Consider the following 23,553-nt stretch of genomic DNA (forward strand, 5'->3'; position numbering starts at 1 on the left):
TGCTGGGCTTATCTCAGTGAGCTCTCCTTCTCTTTGATATCTTGTATCCTCAATTCCTGGCTGCTTTGGGAGCTCTCCAATGCTTTCAAGTATATACACACACACACACACATAATATATATGTATACAATATATATACACATATATACTATATATATACAAATATATATGTATATGCATAAATAATACATATATTTGTATTTTATCCAGCTCTTCTAGCTATTTCTAGTAGAAATGTTAGTTTATGACAAGCTATTCTGTTATAGCTAGCAATGGAAGCATCTCTGTCTTGGATTTTAAATCTGTATGTTTAAAGACTTATAAATATTATTATTGTTTTATACAGTTAATCATTTATTCACATTTGACCACTTTCTTTGGGCTTTATTCTTTCTTGTGTCTCTGACCATCCATCTGGGATTATTTTCCTTTTGTATGAAATACAGTGTTTAGAATTTCCTTTCCTTAGTTAGGGTCTGCTCATGATGAAATTCGTTTTTAGTTTTATAAAAGGGACTTGTGTCTCCATTCCTGAAAATATTTTTGCTATACAGAGTTCTAGGTAGGCACATATTTTCTTTTAAGTACAATGAAGATATCATTCCTCATTCATATGGCTTTTATTAATGCTATTGGGAAGTCAGATGTTACTTCTCTGAAGGTAACTGATCTTTTTGTCTAATTGCTTGTAAGATTTTACTTACCCTCTATATTCTATTGTTTCACCATGATGTACATAGTTGTGGATTTATTTTTATTTATCCTCTTCTAGTTTCATTGGGCTTCTTGAATCTATAGCTTGGTATGTCTTTCATCAGTTCTGGAAAACTCTTAGGCATTAACTCTTCAAATATTTCTTATAGTTTTTATTTTCCTCTGGGAATCTGGTTAAACTTATGTTGGACTTTCCTGCCCAATGATTTCATGTGTTTTACTTAGTGTTATTTCTGACTCTTCTGTCTCTTCATCTCACTGTCTCTGCCCACCAGTTTCTGGACAATTTCTTCTTACCTATATTCCAGCTGATTAATTATTTTGTGTAATTTGCTGTTAAACACAGTTTTTAAATTTTTAATTAGCTATTTTTTAATGTTTGGTCATTTTTCCAAATCTGATACGTCAATTTCTTAAGCTTTCGTGGTTTTGTAGATATTTCTAGCTTTTTTCTTCTCTTTAAAAATACGAAAAACTGCTATTTTATTCTCTTTCTCTGATAAATCTAGAATCTGAAATTTTTGTGTATTTGTTTTCTATTATTTCTGCCTGTTTTTTCATGATGTCTTACTTCCTTGTATATCTGGTTATCTTTGAGAATGTGCTGGAAGTTACTAAGAAAGGGGGTGTATGTGAACACTCTGATGTCTGAGATGATAATACCTTTCCCTAAAGTATTTCTATAAGGTACTATATTTCCATTTGCTTTTGTCAACACCTGGGCACACCACTAGTCTGGTCCATACTGAAGGCTCAGGTTCCTTACACCTCCAAGATGACATGAATTTGGGATACATGTCTATGCCAGGGCTTATCTCCAGTTCAACATTTTCTTGAGGGTACCTTCATTTGTGGGGTCCCTGTTCAAACGTGGGGTGATTCTTCAGACTCCCAGCTTTCAGCACTTTTATACTTTTGTTGAGAGAGAGAGAGCAGGAGAGGGGCAGAGGGAGAATGAGAGAATCTTAAGCAGGCTCCAAGCCCAGCACAGAGCCTGATGTGGCGCTCGATCTCACAACCAGCTTAGGTTATACTCCATGAAAGAGGTGGCCCTAATTACCTAGACCACCATTATTGGGAGTGTGGCCCTTCACTTAAGGCTTCATCATTTTCACTCCGGCCTACCTGCCCAGGACCGTTCCTATCCAGAATAAGGGAGCGAAAAGGCGGAGGGAGAGGAGGAGATGGTGTCTCTGTTTTTAGGACCTTGTTTCAGTGGAGTAGAAACACACTTCCTCGGGAAAACCCACACTTTTTCAGAGAGATAAGATATGGTTACCTGGAGTTTCTCCACTTACCTAGACAATCTCATATGATTCAACTTAGCCCCATTTTGTCGGGTAGGTCACATGACAGGAGGTGGCAGTGCCCAGCCTCTGGGCAAAGCGCGGAAGAGGGGCGGGGCCCGGCCTGGGGTGTTCTGGCCATGGGACACCGGAGCCGGACGCTGGGCGCACGTCGCACACCCACCCAAACTCTTGCTCATCTGCGCTCCGTGCACGAAACACTGAGCACAAGCCCACGCAAACTGGAACTGAAGGCGCGGGTGCACAACCTCACTCCTCTCCCTCGTGCGCCGAGCGCCGGCGTCAGCGGCGGAAGACGTCAGCTACGGAGGCGGAAGTGCGCCACCGCCAAGGCTTTCGGGGAATGTAGTCTCCAGTCGCGCCGCGCAACCCGGGAACTCGGAGGCCGGGTGTTCGCGGGCGTGCGGACCGCGCCTCCCACCTATCGCTCGTGAAATGTGGGGGGACGCAAGTGGGCTTCCTTTGACACCTCTTTAAGTGGAACACCCAGCTCTTCCTGTTATTAATTCCGAAATTTGGTGGTACAAACCCTTCTAACCCGTGTGGTGTCACCAATAAGCGGCCTTCTTACCCCGCGACGCTCTCAGATCCCCCATTAGGATCCCTTAACCTAAGGGAAAGCAAATTTGCGCTTACTTACGGATATTGAAACTTAGTCTAGGCCGCTTTAAAACTCCAAACTCATACCTTATTTTCAGATGCCCGAACGCCCTGGCCGCTTTTCCGCGCGTGGGTCAGGGGCGAATGAAGGAGAAAGAAGGTGAGGTCCGCCAGGATGGTCCTGTTCAGGGGGCCGGTGGCTTGCCGGGCAGGAGTCTCCTCACTGGGAAGATGCGTGGCTGTCACCGCAGCCCCAAGTGTTCATTTACAGCGGGGCATTCTCCTTTCTCTTTGGCCCCATGCAGTTCTCGCCTTTAACCCCTCTCCAGGTGGGTCATCACCTAACAGTCACTGGGACACAGCCCTATGGCTCCTGCCACCCTATCTTCCCTTTTCTGGGAGCCCCAGGCACAGAGTAGAGGTTTGTCCCGGTTTTCAAGCACCACTCCAGCTTCTCGTTTGGTTAGCTCCCCATTCATTCTCAAGGCTCTTGGTTTCGACCATCATTTACATGGTCAGCTCTTCAGAGCTACTGAAATCCTGTCTTGAGTTCTTTGGCAGCAAAGAAAACAGATGGAGTGGTCCTGTCCCTTTCTTCCTAGGCACAACACAACCTCGGACCCTTAGAGGGCTTCATGCTTTCCTGGTAGGGGCTACTCTAGCAGCAGCTGCCCCTCCTTCAGAAATCTCCAGTTTCAGGCCCCTGCCTGTGTTTGATTCCTCCCCACCTTACCACCCCATACACACTCTTTAGGGGGACATGGCTAGCTATCCCAAGAAGAAGGGGGCCTGTGGTTTTGCTGGAGTGGATACACCAAGCTCCAGTGATTTCAGATGCCCCCAATATGTCCAGTTATTCTCTTGGCACCTGAGTCCCCTAGTCCTGCGGAGAGGGCAGAGGCCTCACCCTAGGAGCATAGGGCCCCTCTCCTCTGGATCTGAACCTTGTTATATGCTAACATGTCAGTGGAGGCCCAAGAGCAAGAGGTTCTGTAAATCTTACAATGCCTAGAGACTCCTGTGGGACAGGATGTCCAGGCCTTAAAGTACCCTTTAAAATGCAGGGGAACATGAGATTTTGCTTTTGGGGTCTTATCAGCAATGCCAAGCCAACAGAAAAGAGCCTGTCAAAATCCTGTCATAACTCTTCTGAAAACAAGCATTAAAATTCAAGAACAATTGCTAATTGCTAGTTTCTTAATGCACACAGTAAAACAAAACCCCATTAATTATTACAATTAATACTTATCTTGTCAAGAGCACAATAAAATACCATGTATATTTTAGGTCCAAATTTCTCAGTTCCTTTATCCATTAAAATGTTTGTCAAAAAATGTGTCCAAAAAAAGTGTTTTTCCAAAATTACAGGGTTTTTACTGAAACTAGCAAAAATCAGTTTTCTTCTTCCACCAACTCCTGCAAGTAATCACTTGGGTTCTGTATCTACTACAGAAGTCTTCTGCTCTGCTCCCTTGCCCTTCCCCCCACTTTTTTTTTTTTTTAAGATCTTATTTATTTATGAGAGAGAGAGGGAGAGAGCACAAGCAAGGGGAGCGGCAGGCAGAGGGAGAAGCAGGCTCCTTGCTGAGCAGGGAGCCTGATGTGAGACTTGATCCTGGGACCCTGGGATCATGACCTGAGCCGAAGGCAGACACTCAACTGAGCCACCGAGGCATCCCTGTATGTTATGCTTCAATAAAGTTGACCTCCTCCTGCCCCCAAATCCCTACTCTCATGCAGCTTACCTTCTAGAGAAGGTCATATAATAAACAAGTGAAATATTTAGGTGGTGGTAAGTATTACAGAAAAAATGAAGCTGAGAAGGGAGATGGGGTGTACCATGGAAGAGGCATGCTATTTTTTTTTTTTAAAGAGTTTATTTATTTGACAGAGAGAGAGACAGCGAGAGAGGGAACACAAGCAGGGGGAGTGGGAGAGGGAGAAGCAGGCTTCCCGTGGAGCAGGGAGCCCGATGCAGGGCTCGATGCCAGGACCCTGGGATCATGACCTGAGCTGAAGGCAGACACCTAACGACTGAGCCACCCAGGCGCCCCGAGGCATGCTATTTTGATAGGGTTGTCAAAAAAGGGCTCTGTTAAGAAAATCGTGGGCAAAGATTTGCAGATGAGGGACTAGACTATGTGACATGTAGGGCAAATGGGATTCCAGAAAAGGGAACAGCAAAAGCATAGGCTCAGAGGTGGAAGCTTGTTGTTTGTGTAAGTTACTGCAGGGAGGTCAGTGGGCCCAGAGCAGTGAGAAGGAAGACTTGGGGAGTCAGATAATACAGGGCAGCAGGTGGTAACAATACTATGTAGGGCTTTTACTTTAGCTTTTTTATTCAGTGAAATGGAAAGCTATTTGAGGACTTTGAGCAGATGAATGACATGATCTCAGATTATTATAGCATCACTCTAGCTACTAAACTGCAACCACAGGGAGGCAAGGATGGAAGCGGAGAAACCAATTAGGAGGCTGTTGCAAATATCTGAGCCAGAGATGACTGATGACAGGGACTTGGGAGGCAGAGGAAACAAGAAAGGTCATCCACATCCATCCTGATAGTTAGCAGACAGGACTTACTGAAGCTTGGATGTGAGGTTCAAAAGAAAAGAATCAAGAACAGTTCCCGAGTTTGTGGCCTGAGCAACTGGAAAAATGGGGTTCTTCTCCCAGAAGGAAAGACTGAGGGAAGAACATAATTATGATAGGACTGGGAGGGAGAGATCATGAATTAGTTCATCTTTGGACACATTAAATTCAAGATATGTTAGACATGCAAGAAGAGATGTCACATATGCAGTCGATTACATGAGTCTGGAATCCTGGGCTAGAGATACAAACTTTGAAGTTGCCAGCAAGTAGATATTTAAAACCATGAGACAGGATGACAGCCACAATGAGGGCTGACTATAGAAAAAGAAAAGCCTAAAGATTGAGCCCTAGAAGAATTCTCATGTCTAAAGAAATAAACAAAAACAAAACAACTGGGAGAAGTAGCTGTCAATAGAGTACAAGGAATAGCGTGGTAACATAGAAGCCAAAAAAAATGTGTCAAGGGTGAGGAAGTGATGAACTGTACCAAATAATGCTGAAAGGTCAAGTAAAAGGACTGAAAAAAGGTACGTTTAGCTACATGGAGTCCCTTGGCGCCCTTCAGCAAGAACAGAAACAAAGACCTGATTAGGAGGGGTGAGAGAGAGCGGAAGGAGAGGAAGTGAAGACAACGAACACTAGAATATTCCTGTTTTTGTTTTGTTTTGTTTTGTTTTTTAAGATTTTGTTCAACTATTTGACAGAGAGAGAGAGAGATAGTGAGAGAGGGAACACAAGCAGGGGGAGTGGGAGAGGGAGAAGCAGGCTTCCTGCTGAGCAGGGAACCCAATGTGGGGCTCAATCCCAGGACCCTGGGATCATGACCTGAGCCGAAGGCAGATGCTTAATGACTGAGCCACCCAGGCGTCCCTGGGATATTCCTCTTAAGTGAAGCAAAAAATGGAGTGGCAGGTAGAGGGTGTTCAGTACATATATTCACAAATACATATATTTAAGATGAGAAAAACTGCACATTATTATGCTAATGGGAAAGATTCAGTAGACAAGAAAAGATGCAGAGAAGAGGACACTTGCAGGAATGATGTCCTAGTTTAAGGATGGGATCGAATACAAGAGAAGTTGGCCTTAGATAAGAGAAACAAGTATCACCCATAGTAAAAGAAAGGAAAGGAAGAATGCAGAGAGTTACCTTCTGATTGCTTTTATTTTTCTCAGTTAACTAGGAAACCAGGTCACCAGCTGAGTGAGGACTGGGTGAAATGTTGGAGTTGAGAAGAGAGAAGCTATAAAACTGTAGTTCAGGAGGCTGGGACCTTAGGAGACTGGGACAATGACTGGACTAGGGAGACAAATGCTTGAGGTTACAGTCAGGAATTTAAAGTGGGACCAGTCACTGTGGCTCTGTTTTTCTGCAGCCACATCTAGCCTCATGGGGACAGGAGTGGTATAGGCAGACCTAGAACGTTTTTCTTTTTTTTTGGTGAGATGCTCTGGTTCCTTCATTTAAATACTGTACTGTATGCTACAATTTATTAACCCCATTCACTTACTGAAAGACATCTGTGCTGTGTCCCTACTGTTACTATTTCGGACATTGCAGCAATAAGCATCCTTGCGCATGTCTTTGTGCTCACCCAGGAGAATTTCTAGTCCAGAATATATATCTAGAAATGGAATTGCTGGGCCATGAGGTATGCTTAGCTTCACTCTTACTGGATGGATATTGCCAAATTACTCCTCAAAATGATTATACCCGTTTATCCTCTTGCCAGCAGTGTACACAAGTTCTCATTTCCCCCCTGCCAGACTTCTAAATTTTGGCCAGCCGAATGGGTATGAAATAGTATCTTACTGCCTTCCTTTGCAAAATTCTGGTTTTAAGATCAAGCACCTTTTCATTTATAAGCCCGTCTTCTTTGTCCGACAACAAATCTCCACTCCACTGTTCACTTAGCAAGATTAAGTACCTACCATGTGACTGGCATTGTGATAAGCAGGGGAACAAAAAAGTTACCAGAGACACAGACCCTCCTTTCTGGAACTCATAATCTAGTGTGAGGTGGGGGTGGGGGAGAAAACCAAATAATCACAAATACAAACCGTAGTAACATAAAGCACATTAACAGTAATCTATGAAACATTAAAAGAGGGTGATCAATTTAGTTGAGGTAGGGCAGCAGAATCCTCCCAGAAGTGCCATCTGCATTGTAACAGATGAGTAAGAACTAACTAGTTCCGCAGCTGTAAAGAACTAGGTGTACCGTCATCGGGCATACTGTGTTTTCCTGTCTTCCCAGGCCGGCGCAGCGCTGTGCGAGATGCTGTGACAGACATGATGCCCGCCCTGGGACCCTTCCCCAGACACACCCAGGCACCAGGGGTTGGAGAGCCTGGTTTTCTCCTAGCTCCCTTTTGTAATGTTGAGACTATTACTTCTGCGCTATTGTATCCAGTTTATTCCTGTAGGAGTCTCACACCATCTGATTATATTAACCTATACATGCTGACCCAGGAAACCCACTTTGGATATTTTACCTCACTCGGGATATTTTAAGAAAAAATTCTATAGAAAAAAAAAAAAGGTGTTTCAAAAGATAAAAGTATTCAATGTCATTATTATAAAAACCAATACCAAACCCAATCCAAATGTGTCCCAATAGTAAGGGACTCAAGGAGATCTTGAGACTGTAGAGTAACATGGAAAATATTTATGAAAAATGGTGTTTGCTTTTTTTTAAGTACAAGATTTTACCCATAATATGGTCAAATGTAAATAACAACTTGATACATTAAGGTATGAGGGTTATGGGTGAATTTAGGTAATTTAATTTACTAAAATAGTCAGGAAAAGTATTCCGAAGCCCTTTACCATTTTGTCTTTGCGTGGTCTCCAACCTATCAGCAGATCCCTTCATTCACTCCTCCCCAAACAATAGTGCATTATATGCAGCTCCTTGAACATGAGCATGGCTCTGGAGACAACACAGTTAAAGGTAAAAAGCTATGCCTTTGTAGCCAGACAGTCCTGGGTTCAAAGCCTGAATCTGCCATGGGAAATACTACCTCAAGGGAATTACTTTACCTCTCTGGCTACCCCACCCCCGTTAGAAAACAAGGATACTTGTATTAGGTTTCTTTAATGCAAACAACAGAAATCTGACAAATTAGCTTAATCAAAAAGGGGTAAATTGGACCATAGTGGGGAGCCCGCTGAATCCCAGGAAGGGTTTCGGAATTGAGCCAGTTCCAAAGGACCTCGAGATTAGCAATGAGAACACCACCATGTCAGTTGCATCCCCTCTCTGGTAAGGAACTGGGCTCTAGGCAGTTCTAGGCCTTCACCTTTCCAGCCTAGCAACACAAAATTAAAGTGTCCCTGCCAAAGCTATTTTGAACATTTTCTGGCAAAGAACTCTGGCTCAACTAGGTCACATGCTTGCCCCTAGAACTATCACTAAGCCCCAGGGATGTTAACTTATGTTCCTGTGGTCAGTACAGCAGAGATGTTACAAGAAAAAGAGGGAGAAAAAAGCTGGGCAAGACAAGAGCTAAGATAAGACCTAGAACAAGGAGGTGTAAGGATTAAATGAAATGATGGCTATGAAATATTTCACACGATTTCTTTCTAGTGGTAAGCATTGAATAAACAGTAGCTATTATTAACTCACCTGACCGTGATGAGTTTAGCAGTTAATCCCTCCTCCTGGATGCACCATACTTTAATCTTAGCCAAGTTCTGAAAACTGAAAAAGACAAACTGACTCCCATTCAACTAAGAAGGCTATTTATTGAAATAATACAATGATGTTACAAGGATGTATTTCATGTGGCCTAGGAAGCTGGGTGTTCATAAGTGCATGGTGCCTGGTTGCTGGAACTAGAGAATCCTCTGCTCAATCAACCACACATACCACGGACATTCTGGGCTCCTTCTTTGTCAATGCAGATGTGCTGAGATTCAGAGATTGGTTGGATCTAGGCCAAGTTCCACACACAAACCAGTGGTTTTCTTTGAGTCTTCTGGAACTAAGTCTTTACAAACTTCTTTTAAAGTAGGAAAGCACTCAACTGGTTCCAATTTATGTCATTCTTGCAAATAGTCCACTATGCGGATCCCCAAATAATCAGCAGCAAATAAGTTCCTGATAAGCATGGCAGCCACTCAGTGGAAAGGGGGGGGGTCTGTATAGAATTACCCATTGTCAAACTATGTATCAGACAACACATGGTCTTGGCACTGTGTGTGTGTTAAGCATGGAACATCACAAACAAGATATTTTTGAACGGTTAAAGTCTTGGAAGGGCAGATTCCCATCTTGTTCCACTTGTAATGGACTCATTGTGCTAGACATCACATATTTCAGCCCCCATGCACATTTTTCCTGCAAAGAATTATGAAGAATATTTGGGAGTTACTTCCTGTTGTCCAGGATGAGAGAAGGATAATGGATCCTGCTACTTGGCATGTAAAGAAGACAGTAGGAAAGGTTTACCATCAACATCACCTATATCATTCCTCTCCATGATTCATCAGGGTGGGAAAATTTACTTATCTTTAGAGAGGAGAGGTTCTTGTGTGAAAGGGGTCAAGGTCCATAATTGCTTCCAAATTTATCTCCACTGTTGGCACTTTTGGGATTCTTTTAGGATAGCCTACGGTAGGCATGAGAGAACATTAGGGATTGGAGTGGGATACTGATGCTTATCTCATGCTTTACTGGTGGAAGAGCAGCATATAACTAAAAAAAGTTAAATTTTTTATGATGAAGTATTTCCTTGGCACACAAAATGGGTCATTACATGGGTTCTTTAAACTGATTTAAAGATAGATTTTATGACAATGGGTAATTACATTTATACTTCTCCACAGTAAAATTAACTTGGGGAGAATGTTTCCTCTTTAGTTTTGTGCTGTTTTCCCACTGATCCAATATAGGAAGCTTGGGGCAGTGCCTTGTCATGGGAGTGTCATAAAAAGCACAGTAAGGGGACTGAACAGGTCTATGAAACTGACATGTTAGTTGAATGTATAAATATTACACTTGGGAAAAGGAAAAAGGTCACCAGCAGTTGAACTATTCACAGTTTTTGTTAACATTTTGGTATGTAAGCTTCCAACAAGTTGTTCTGAATAAGTCTGTGACCAATCTGCCTCTGTATTTTGCTGTCTCTTATGCTTTTATGAATTCCTAGAGTATCCACCTCAAGTGCTCATGAGTTTGTGCATCTGATTTATTTTTTTTAAAGATTTTTTTTCTTTTTATTTATTTGAGAGAGAGAATGAGAGACAGCACGAGAGGGAAGGGGATCAGAAGGAGAAGCAGACCCCCTGCTGAGCAGGGAGCCCGATGTGGGACTCGATCCCGGGACTCCAGGATCATGACCTGAGCCGAAGGCAGTCGCTTAACCGACTGAGCCACCCAGGCGCCCCTCTGATTTATTTTAAAATTTACTTTAAAGCCCTCTGAATTCCATTTCAGGGGCTAGACCACAGGGTCAAAGATCCAGGAGACCTGCTTTCTCCACCCAGCTTTGCCATTATAAGCTGTATCACACTGTGCAAACCACTTCACATCTTTGGCTTTTGGTTTCTTATCTGTACAATGAAGTGGTTGGACCAGCGGATCTCATTCTTTGAATGGTGGATTCCGGGAGGTGGAACTGGTTTCCATGGTGAATTTAATGTAAGAGCTGCAGTTGAATGCGGTCGTCAAGCAATTTTAAAGTAAGTTTTGGTCATTACTGCAGGAGTTTTATTTAAAAAGGCTGTAAACACAGAGTTACAAGTCAAACTGTTCAAAGTTGATGATCTCCTGCATACATATATTCAAAAGCTTTATAAAGTCCAATACATAGGCATATCATTTCCAATTGGTTATATATGATGTTTATAGTTGTTTTTACAAAAGTCTGTAATCAGATTTGAGAATGTGGCTTCTATTTATTAAAAAAAAACATTGTCTACTAGCATAGAGCTTTCTTCACACACCACACACACACACACCATTACATTCTCAAGCTTCCTCTCTAGTAAGAATCCTGTGATACTGAATAAGAACAATAGTTTAGCTAAAGTTTTCTGCACATTCCTTAATTTCAGGGCTTCTACAGTTTATTTCGTGCATGAATTCTCTGGTGTTTAGTTAGTGCTGAACTTCTACTGAAGTTTTTCCCACATTCCTTACAAGCATAGGGTTTTTCTCCAGTATGAATTCTCTGATGATCATGCAGATTGGTTTTCTTTCGAAAGGCTCGCCCACATTCATTACATTCATAGGGTTTTTCTCCAGTATGAGTTCTCTCATGCTGAATGAGGGATGAACTTTGACTGAAGGCTTTCCCACAGTCAATACATTCGTAGGGTTTCTCTCCAGTGTGGGTTCTCTCATGCTGAGTAAGTGATGAGCGTCGACTGAAGGCTTCTCCACATTCATTACATTCATAGGGTTTTTCTCCAGTATGAATTCTGTGATGCTCTATGAAGCTTGTACTCCTTTTGAAAGCTTTTCCACATACATTACACTGATAGGGCTTCTCTCCAGGATGAGAAATAGGTTGTTGACTAAAGTTCTGCTCACATTCATAGGGGTTCTGTCCATTATGGATCCTCTGATGATCAGTAAAGTCAGTAATGTGACTGAAGTCTTCCCCACAGTCATGACAATGATAGGATTTCACTTCAGTGACAGTGCTTTCATCTTGAGTAAGAGATGGGTTGTGCTTGAAATCTATGCTGTAGTTATTGCTTTGGTAAGGTTTGCCTCTCTTATGAATCCTCATATGTTTATAAAGGGATGGACTCTGACCAAAAGCCCTCCCACATATGCTACATTCAAAAGGTTTCTCTCCTGTATGAGTCCTTTCATGCTGGACAAGGGAAGAACATCGACTAAAGGCTTTCCCACATTCCTTACACTGGAAGGGTTTCTCTCCACTATGTGTGACTTCATGCTGAGTGAGGGATGTGCCATGCCTAAAAGATCTCCCACATAAATTGCATCGATAGGGTTTCTCTCCAGTGTGAATTCTCTGGTGCTGAACAAGGGAGGAGCTGCGCTGGAAGGCTTTCCCACAGAGACTGCACTGGTAAGGTTTCTCTCCCGTGTGAGCATTCTCATGCTGACCAAGGGATGAGCTATGTCTGAAGGCCTTCCCACACACATTACATTCAAAGGGTTTCTCCCCAGTGTGAATTCTCTGATGCTCAGTAAGTTGTGTCTTCCAGAGGAAGGTTTTCCCACAGTCAGTACATTCATGGTGTTTCTTTCCAGGATAAATTCCCTGATCTGTACCATTGGGGAAAGCTCCTTCTCCTTTATGAGTTTTCTCGTGTTTAGTGAGTGATGATCTATGAATAAAGGCTTTTCTACATTTGTCACATTTATAAGGTTTCTTTTTTGCAAGGATATTATTCTGATTAATTACATCTGAATTATGTCCCAAATTGCTTCCAAGTGTATCACATTCAGTAGGCCTTGAAGGAATGTTCAGTTGTGTAACCAGGACTGTGTTCAATCTAGAATTTTCACCAAATTTATTTTGCTGAAAATTTTCCTCTGGTGTGATTATTTTCTTCTGGTTGGATGCACCTGGCCCCAGGTACCTTTTCCAGGTTTCCTGGTGCCTCTCTAACTGGCTACTAACATCCCAAGTGCTTTCAAATGTGGCATGCGAAAGGCCATCTGTGCTACGGGATCCTGCAGATACGCTCTGTTGCAGATGTGATGATTTGGCTTCAGGCCTGGTCTTCCAGTCTGAAAAAAATCCAAAGGGCAAAAGTCCCCTGTTCCCTCCTCTTGAAACAAACTGCTACAGTAGGAATGGGGAAATGAAAGAAATATAAACTATATGTGATTCTGTTTTGAAATTAGTCCTGTAGTTTGGAGAGAAGACCCAAATGAAGGAAAGGAAAAGTAAAGAGAAGTGACAGTGCAGACTGCAGAGCCAGAGTGTATGGCAAGTCTAGAATGAGGAAGCCCCTCCAGGAGGGCTGGTTAGGATATAAGGGAATAAGTGAGCATGAGAATGTTAGGCACAGACACAAATGGAATACAATCATGGTCTGTCTTGTAAGATCCTAACTGCTCTCCATGCTTCTTGTCCCTTTTACAAATCATCCCAAAATCTGTCTTCCTAATTCAGCCATTTCACAATTTCTTTAAAGTCACCTCGGAGGCTCCAAATCTTCAAATCCTACAGAGATCCGCAGCCACTGATGTGACTGAAATCATTCTTTGACATACTTGGAGACCAATAGCTATACTTTACAAACTGAGATAAAGTAATATTTCAGGAGGCAAATCATCATTGCCTTTACAATTAGGGCTCTGGTTTTAGCCTATCTGAGTTCTGGTTCTACACTAATCACCTCTCTTGACCAAAAAGGATTTTACTCAGCCTAATAAATTGATCTCTAAACCCCTGTTTCATTTCAGAATACTAACAGCAGACAATTAATTAGTCTCTAGGTTCTAAAAATGGTAATTTTTAAAAACTAAAGGGAAGGAGGGCTCTGGAGTGATGGAAATGTTCCAAATTGAAATGAATTTGGATTAGATGGGTGAATGCATTTGTCAAAAGCAACTGGATGGTACTCAGAAGAGTTGCATAGCTTACTGTATACATATTTTTATTGAAAAAACCATAAATACTGAACTTTGGTTAATGATATGTATGCTGAAGTGTGTAGGGGTGAAATGTACTTGTGTTGGCAACTTAGTTGGAAATGCACCAAAAAGTAAGACAGATTAAAAAAAAAAAAAAAGATGATGGGATAGATGACGAATATGTGATAAAGCAAATATAATAAAATTTTAACAACTATAGAATCTTGGTGGTAGGAATATGGTGTTCACTGTATAATTTTTTCAACTTTCCATACATTTGAAAATATTCATAATAAAATGTCAGGAGGGAAAAAACCAACAACCAAGGGGCCCTAAGCCTCAAAATTCCTTACCCTGGAACAAGACTCAAATCTAATTTCCCAATGACAGAAAATGCTTTGTATTTCTTCTAGAATATTTCTCAGAGGGATATTCAAGAAATGTTTGTTGATATGAATGAATGAGAAAGTTCTCTCCCCAATCACATTCAAAAACAATCAAGTAATTCCTGACTGCTTTCTCTGTGCTCTATAACACAGATAGAATACACAGATATATAATAGACTCTTTCTCCAAGAGCTTGAAGTCTTAGAAATAAGAGTCAATATTTTGATAAAAAAGGAAAACCATCAGATGGTATATTTTTAAATCTGAGCTTGTGCAGTAAAAGATGATATAAATGGTACTTGTGATCAGGGAAGGAAGAAATAAATATATAAATACATATTATGTTCATGGATTGAATAGACACTCTGAACTTAAGGAATAGACAGCTTTGGATAGGTAGAAAGTATCTAATTAGGGAAACTGTACACTACTTACAGAAAACATTAAAAAGAAGTTCAACCCAAGCAGAACTTGTTTTAGTGGGAATGGAAAGAGAATACTGGAAGATACAATAGGGGACCTTAAAATCAAGGGGGGATTTGTTTCCTATAATGAGGTACAGGGGGTAACAGCAAGGTTTTGTCAGAGGTAGGTGGTTTATGAAGATAAAGCATTAAAATCCAATATGGTCCTCCAGGTGATGAGCAGATAAACAAAATGTGGTATGTCCATACAATGGAATATTACTCAGCAATAAAAAGTAAGGAGGTACTAATACGTGCTACAACATGAATGAACCCTGAAAATATTATGCTAAGTGAAAGAAGCCAGTCACAAAAGGCTACTTATTATATGACTCCATTTACATAAAATATCCAGAAATGGTAATCCACTGAGATAAAAAGATTAATGGGTGCAGGGGTATCAGGGAATGGAGAGTGACTGCTAATGGGTATGGGGTTTCTTTTTGGGTGTTGAAATGTTCTGTAGTTAGATACTGGTGATGGCTGCACAACTCAGTAAATATCTGAAATACCACTAAACTGTACACTTTAAAAAGGTGAATTTATGGTATGTAAATTATATCTCAAAAAAGCTATGATCTTAAAAATCCAATATTGGTTATAAAAGACTGAGCAATTTCAACTGGAAATTATAGTAATATCCTCGTGGGCCCTAATTTGGGAGGAAAATAACGTGAATTGCATGAAAAAGGCTAAACTGACTGGGGTGTTTGGACTGAGGGATTAGAGATCCACTGGTTTTTGTTTTGTTTTTTTAAGATTTTATTTATTTATTTGACAGAGAGAAAGACAGCAAGAGAGGGAACACAAGTAGGGGGAGTGGGACAGGGAGAAACAGGCTTCCCGCGGAGCAGGGAGCCTGACGTGGGGCTCGATCCCAGGACCCCAGGATCATGACCTGAGCCAAAGGCAGACGCCAATTGACTGAGCCACCCAGGTGCCCCTGATCCAGTGGTTTGTAATGGGCAAGGGGAGAAATAGGTAATGGGCAAGGTAGCAAAATGTGCTGGCTGGGGATGAAAGATGATTAATTTGGATTTTAGGTATTTAACTGCATGGGACTTCCACAAGGAGGGGTCCTGTGAGACGGGAAAAAAGTGGCCAGGGTACAAGTAAGGATGATTTCTGAGTCCAAAGCACAGAATAAAGAGCTGTAACTACCACCCTTATAAGGTGGTAATACAGAAAGACAGGGGAGGAAGCTGAAGAGCAGACTCCTTAGGCAGATTCACTTAGGGGGGAAACCAAGCAAAGTCAAAAACCTAAAGCCAAGAAGTACTTAGTAAGCCAGAAGACCAGGAGAGAAGGATACTCCAGGAGGCAATGAAACAAACTGGCATGAAAATAGGATGGAAGGAAGATGGCACTCCTCCCCAGACAGGTGTTGTAGGAATGTGGTCAGGGAAAGAAGTCTGAAAGCAAGTTATGAAAAGATGGAGAATCAGAGCCGTGGGTACTTCTACAAGTCTGGGGCCACCGACCGTAAAAGCAGCAAGACAAAACAAGAAGACATGGGAGTTCAATTAATGTCTGAATGAGTAAGAAAAGGGATTGCTAATCATGATGGGAGACTGAGGACACCAGAGGAGAAAACCCAGCGATAGGATCACAGTATAGGGAGAAATGGTATTCTGTGTAGGACAAAGGGGTACATTTTCTTCTAAGATCTGTGAGCAGCAGGAACACCCTTTTGCAGAAGGGAGACAGAGGTATCACCCAGGAGATGGCTTGGTTTCCTCTGCAGGTCTAGGAGCTCCCAAGGCACCAATATGAAGGTGCTCCCCCCCTCCCTCAGCTGTGCCACTGTCTGCATTGATTCCTGCATGCCTGAGTCCTCCTCATTTACCTGGACAGAAAGGTCTTTGGATTTCTCCCTCTGATATCCACGGCTCTTCTCCTTGTTCCAATTTGAAGATCACCTCTGGCTTGGAAACTTGATATCCTGCTCATGGGTAAATACACAAGATTTGGTTGTTTGGGCAAGTGGACAAAGACCCCTCCTACAAGTCAGTACTAGTCCTGGATCTTCAGGAACTCTGAAGGAAAAAAAAAGTGCAACTTGAGGAGTCATGCAATCAAATGACCTACTTCCAGTTCTGCAAAAGAAAGAACTTTACGTAAAGAGCAGGCTCAGAAAACTGTAAAGCTGACTTGCAAAGAGAAGAACAAGCTCTAACCGTGCATACCCTGCTCATGGCCACCTGATCTACAAGCCCCACAACCTTAGCACCTGAGAAAGGAAAAACCTGCCAGTGGGCAAGATACTGACTTGGTCCTTACCAAGAGAAACCAGGTGGCTATAGTTCTCCAGCATCACATCCCTGTACAAGCGCCTCTGAGCTGGGTCCACGTGGTGCCATTCTTCCTGGGTGAAGTCCACAGCCACATCTTTGAAAGTCACTGATTCCTGTAGGATCACATTCCTGTTCAACTAGGGATCAACACCACAAATGTTCCCATGGCAATACTGGGAACATACTGTAGGCTCATCAGAAACGGTGATCACACATTTGATATCTTGAGGGGAATGTTGGGTTAAATACACTAGTTGCTTACATAATTTTGTAAAGAATCCAGTATGGCAGGCAGGAAAGTCACAAGGGGCAATATGTTCTGCAATCCCGTATCCCTATTTAGCTATTGTGTTTTCCTGGAAAGCCACACCTTGTCACACAATCACCAGTTCCTCACTGCCCATGCACTTCCTTTGTTACAAAATCCAAATATACTGGGGAGTAAAAACAACAGCCCTACTTCACCCCCTCACCAATCCCCCTGTGCTCCCTAGAAATAAATACTGTTAACCGTTTGGTACATACATACAAGAGTCCCTACTCCATGCTTCATTCACAAAGAGTCTTGTTTTGTGAAATACCTTACATATTGCTCTACAACTTGCTTTTTGCATTTAACTATGTATCTTGGAGATCTTCCCATAGGGGTACAAAAAATTTTACTTTATCCTTTGAATTGCCTCGTAGTACGCCATAAACAGCTGTATCATAACATATTCATTGCCTAAAACCAACAGCATTGCTGGTTTACAATATCTATTGTACTAAGGACAAGATTCAGATATCCCCACCACTTACTGGACTCTAGCCAGGCTGCCCTTGATGATCCCTGAATACATCTAGCTTGTTCCTACCCTGGGGCCTTTATACTTGTTACTCCCTCTTCCCTTAGGATCTCCACATGGTTAGAAACTAGTTTCTAGTTATTCCGGTCTCACCTCGAGCACATCCCCTCAGGAAAGTTGTCTTAGCACCTCCCTCCAATTTACTCTCCATCACATTACTATGTTAATATTCCTCCAAGCACAGGTATCACTCAGTGCCCAAATCCCTGCCACTTAAACTCAGGAACCAAACAGATTCAGGTAAAAAGGACACCTGTACTTCTAAAAATAATCTGAGATTAGCTTGTTCACTTCTCTGTCCCCTACCCCTCCACCCCCACCACCATGAGCTCCACGAGAACAGGGACATTATCTATCTCGATCAGTTATATGCCCAGCACAGAGTGGATGCTTAAAAAATGCTTGGTGAGCGGGGTAGGCTGAGCCTGGGTGACTCAGTCGGTTAGCATCTGCCTTCGGCTCATGTCACGATCCTGGGGTCCTGGATCAGGTTGAGCCCCACGTCAGGTTCTCTGCTCAGCAGGGAACCTGCTTCTCCCTCTCCCTCTGCCCCTCCAACCCACTCATGTTCTATCACTCTCTCTCTCTCTCAGATAAATAAATAAAATCTTAAAAAAAATGCTTGGTGAATGAATAAATGGACCAGTCCCTGTTAGTAGACAATTGGATTATTTTCAGTATTTTGCTGCTACAAACATTACTGCAATAACACCTTTGTGTAAATATAGCTAGTTAGAATTGGAATTGCTATGTCAAGGTCTTTTCCCGATTCTTACCCCCTCCAATCATTTCTTCCTTACCACCCCACTGAACCTAGGCTGGCTAAGATCCCCCATGCCTCTCCATCAGTTCCGATACTCATGGACTGATTTTTGTCTTGTCTTACTAGGCCTTCTTAAGCTATGAGACACCTGTCACCATGTCCTACCCAAAATATTTCCTTTGCTCCTGGTTGGATTTCAATCTCAAAAACGTACACAGTAAAATATGGTAAAGACGACTAGTGTGAAAAGACACTGAAAGCAGAGCTGAATTCACTGGAGCAGTGAGGGAAGGTTACATGGAAGTTTCAGCTTTATTTTGTGTCCTTCTCCCTGTGGGCTTTAACTATAGCTCAACTAGAGTTATTTCAATTTCCTGGAGGATGTCATTCTCTCCCCACCTTCCCACCTGTCTTTCCCTTGCTAACTCCATTTCACATTTCGGGTGTTGGTTAACAGATCTTCAGTGAAGTCTTTTGATGCCCCATTGGAAGGTCAATCCCTGTATTATGTGCTTTAAGCCATTTTGTACACCTATGATTATTCAACTAAACCTGATAATCTATTTAATACTTGTCTTCCTAGTTAGATGGTAAGCATTATGAGGGCAGAGACTATACCTTTTTTTCTTTAACTTGGAAACACCAGTGTCCAACAAGTGTGTGATTCACACTAAACACTGTGTGGTTTCCTAACACAGATTTGAATTTTAGAGAAGACAGGAGTGGCACCTTCTCCTATTGAGTGAGGAACATGGCCACATCCACACACAACACCGGCTCCTCTGTGTCATATTCTTGCTCAGCACTGTGGCTGTGTCCCTGCAGGAACAAGGAAGTATTGGAAAGTGGGAGATTTTTCTGACAGAGATCAGGGATCTGACTGTGCCAGGTAAGATGACACTAGATATTTACTAGGTGCCTGGCTTTACCAGATGCACTGTGGCAGAAAGAAAAATGCAAATGAAAAACACTGCAGTCCTTGAGTAGGTTCCAGTTTATTTTAAAATGTCTTATTCATTACAGCACAATATAAGATGATCCATAGTAAAGGGAGGAGCCACAGGCCTTCAGAGGAGGGAAAATGAAGGGAAGGAAGAGAAGCCTAAGGCAGGCTATGCACTGGGCCTGAAGAAGTAAGTACCATCTGAATGGGAGAAGAAAGTGGGAATCCAAGCCAGGGATTACCAAGCTTGAAAAGGGAGGCTGGGTTTGGGATGGGCATGGCCAGCAGGGAAAAAGGGGTTGGATCAAGGCAGACACTTTAAGTCAGGTTGTAAAAAGTAACACTTTCTCCCCATTGCCTACTGTGTCCTGTAAACATACAGCCCCTTTGGCTGTCAGCCAACCTTGATTCCTTTGCCTAACTGGTCCCTCTTATCTATTTATTATTATTATTTTAAAATATTTATTTATTTAAATAATCTCTACACCCAACGTGGGGCTTGAACTCACAACCCTGAGATCAAGAGTCACATGGTCCTCTGAGCCAGTCAGGCGCCCCTATTATTATTATTTTTTTTAATAGATTTTATTTATTTATTTGACAGAAAGAGACACAGCAAGAACAGGAACACAAGCAGGACGAGTGGGAGAGGGAGAAGCAGGCTTCCCGCTGAGCCAGGCGCCCCTATTATTTTTTTTTTAAGATTTTATTTATTTATTTGACAGAGAGAAACACAGTGACAGAGGGAACACAAGGGGGGCTGTGGGAGAGGGAGAAGCAGGCTTCCCGGCTGAGCTGGGAGCCCGATGCGGGGCTTGATCCCAGGACCCTGGGATCATGACCTGAGCCAAAGGCAGACGCCTAACGACTAAGCCACCCAGGCGCCCCGCCCCTATTACTTAATTAATTAAGTAATCTCTACACTGAACGTGGGGCTCGAACTCATGACCCCGAGATCAAGAGTCGTATGCTCTTTTCACTGAGCCAGCCAGGTACCCCCAGTTTCCCCATATTTAATACAAGGCCTCCTGATTTTCTTCCGCTTCCCCAAACAGACTGCACTCAAGGTAAAGAATGTGCTGACCAGTAAACAAATGTCTAGTCCAAGTTAAACAAATGTCATTTCTTGCCTCAACAGGACGACTGGCTTCTGTTCTACTCTTGGTCCCACCAACTCTCTCTTTCCTACCCACTATCAGAGTCCGTTTTCTAAAATGCAAACCTTTGACCATGTTACAAACCAGGCCACCATCACCTCTTACCTGGCCACTGCTACAACCTCCTAACTTGTCTCTCCTTTTCTACTCATGCCCTGCTCCCAGGTCTGTCTTCCATATATCAACCAGAGTGATTATGTTAAAACCTGTCAGATCAAGTCACTTCTTTGCTTAAAAATCTCCAACAGGATCTCAATTCACTCCAAATAAAAGCCAAAGTATTTACAGTGGCCTACATGGCCCTCCACAGTCTGCCTCTCCCACTCCAGCTATCTCCTTGACTTCATCTTGAACCTCATCCCTGACCCACTGTTCTCCCCCCTTCACTTACCCTGCCCTCCTTCAGATTCCTGGAACACACTAGGCATGTTTCTGCTCTGGAGCCTTTGCTTTGACTGTTCCCTTAACCTGGAAGCTTCTTCCTGCAGATGTGCATGTGGCTCTTTGTTCAAACGTCACCTCATCAGAGCAAACTTCCCCGACCACCCTCCATAAAACAGCACCCCCACCCTGCACTGTCACTCTGGTTTCCTCTCCTTTTCATAGTTCTTACCACCTGACATATATTTTCATTTGTTTACAGCACGTATTGCGGAGCACAGTGTAAACTCTGGGAAAGCCGGACTATTATCTATTTTCTTCATGCCTGACTCTTCATTGCCTAGAACAGACCTGGCATATAGTAGTAGGTGTTCCAGAAATGTTTAATAAATATTTTTCTTTTTTAAGGTTTTCAATTTTTTGAGAGAGAGAGCGAGAGCGCGCACAAGCAGGGGGAGGGGCAGAGGGAGATGCAGACTCCCAGCTGAGCAGGGAGCCCGATGCGGGGTTTGATCCCAGGACCCTGGGATCATGACCTGAGCCGAAGGCAGACGCTTAACGACTGAGCCACCCAGGCACCCAATAAATGTTTTTCTTGAGATTAAAAATTACATTCCTTCATGTGACCTTCAGAGTCCTTCATAACCTGGTCCCCACCTTACTTCCACAGCCTCATCTCTGGCTTCTCCTTCCCTCCGACACCATAATTCAGCCTGAAGAAGAGTTACAACTTGAAACTAAACACTCTCTTTGGCCTCTGTAAAAATGCTTGGCCTTCCCTCCTCTGTGGAGGCAACATTTATTCTACCACCAAGACTCTGTAAAGTTCTCCCCTCTGGGGCTCCTCTCCTAACCCCAGGTCTGGGCCAAGCGCCTCACACCTCCCACGACCCTCCTCCCTTGATCCCTCTCCAGCAAGCTCCTAAGACACTGCATTATAGTAACTGTTACCTATGATTCACTGTGCTCCCAAAGGGTCAAGACCTTGACTCAGGCACCTTCGAAACTCCAGAGGTCAGAATCAGCTTGGTACATAAAAGACAATCAAGAGTTTGTAAGATTAAACAGGCAAAATGTACTGAGACCCCTAGTGTGAATGAGCCACTCTGAGAGCTCAACTCTACAGCATTCACCCTCCTTCCAGATATAACTGGACCTCATTGTCAACCCCTCTTAAAAATTAACAGGGTTATCATGAAGTATCAAGTATTTTGCTTGCATCATGTTGACATAAAAGGCCCAAAGAACTAGACACAGCATATACTAGGTTGAGAAGACTCAGTTTCCTGGGCCTGTAAAAGGCAGCACAGTAATAACGTGCAGGTGAATCCCAGACCTCCTGGTCCAATCTTCTCATCTATAACATCTGTATCTGGGTTCCCTGAACTGAAAACGTAAGAGTTTTAAGAGCAGAAGGGTGAAAGGACACTTCCAGCTCTGTAGAACAAGGCTTGCAAATATAAACAGACACCCCCTCCAACTCTAACATGGGCCAACTCTGGAGGAGAAACCTGCTCAAATTCTAACTCAGGAAATTTTGCAACTTTGCAAAGCTGCAAATGAGAGAATGGTACCTAGTAAGTAAAAACAATTAAATTTACACAAACTACTCCCTCTAAGGCCAAAGTTAGTTTGCCCAATTAGAACATATTACATTTGCTAAGACATAGTGTGGCGTTTTCACTCAAGTACTCCGTGCGCTCTGATTCCAGACCAGTAATAGCTTGGTAAGCTGAGTTAAGGGCGTATCTAACAATTGAGTGTGGAGAAAAGACACTATTAACATTAGCCTCTAGACACACACACACACACACACACACACGTATACACACGCGCCCTACTTAGGCTTAGGCTAAGGGCATTATCATCCATAGCAGCCTACCTGGAAACCTGGACCTCATCCTTGCCTCTTCATTTTTCCTTTATGCCCTGGAATCACTAAGAGCCTCAAAAAACATCTCCTACATATAATCCCTCCCCTTCATTTCTCAAATCCTGCTCAAAACCTCCCCTGCCAATGACCATTAAGCCAGGCAATAACTTTCTAGATCCATTTTAATATGGTAGTCACCAGAAACCTGTCACTACTGAGCACTTGTAATGTGGCTAATTCAAATTTGGATGTGTGGCAAGTGTAAAATACACCTGGATTTCAAAGACTTAGCACCAAAATAAAGAAATAAGTAAAATAGCTCATTAATAATTTTAAAATATTGATTCATGTAGAAATATTTCAGTTATATTGGGTTAAATAATATGTATTACTAAAATTAATTTCACCTATTTCTTTCTACATTGTGCTACTATAAAATTTTAAATTATACATGTAGTTTATATTTTTCTGGACAGTGTTGCTCTACAGTGTCCTAGATCTCCACCTCATCCTGTGGATACACCTAGATAGCACCCACCTCTGCAAGTAACCCAGGAAATGATCTGAAGGCTGGCAGAACAGACTCTCCACAGTGAAATGTGGAGAAGAGGCCATAATGAAGAGAGTAGGAAGGGTGAAGACTGGTGAGGAGCCAAACTGATC

At 42.6% G+C, this 23,553-nt stretch overlaps 1 protein-coding gene across 1 annotated transcript in view; it reads right to left on the reverse strand.

Moving 5' to 3' along the window:
• CDH3 (cadherin 3) overlaps positions 1–23,235 on the reverse strand; it is a 117,720-nt gene extending 94,485 nt beyond the window's left edge. Inside the window, exons 1-4 of the mRNA XM_035024904.1 lie at positions 21,969–23,235; positions 16,915–17,041; positions 16,481–16,670; positions 2,709–2,844 (exon numbers count right to left, since the gene is read on the reverse strand). Of these exons, the coding sequence (XP_034880795.1) occupies positions 2,709–2,844; positions 16,481–16,584 (240 nt within the window). The 5' untranslated portion in view covers positions 16,585–16,670; positions 16,915–17,041; positions 21,969–23,235. The remainder of the gene's footprint in view (positions 1–2,708; positions 2,845–16,480; positions 16,671–16,914; positions 17,042–21,968) is intronic.
• Positions 23,236–23,553: the final 318 nt, after the last annotated feature.

Source organism: Mirounga leonina, unplaced genomic scaffold (genome assembly GCF_011800145.1).
Source record: "Mirounga leonina isolate KUSES-001 unplaced genomic scaffold, KU_Mleo_1.0 Mir_180, whole genome shotgun sequence".
In the NCBI taxonomy this organism is placed as follows: domain Eukaryota; kingdom Metazoa; phylum Chordata; class Mammalia; order Carnivora; family Phocidae; genus Mirounga; species Mirounga leonina.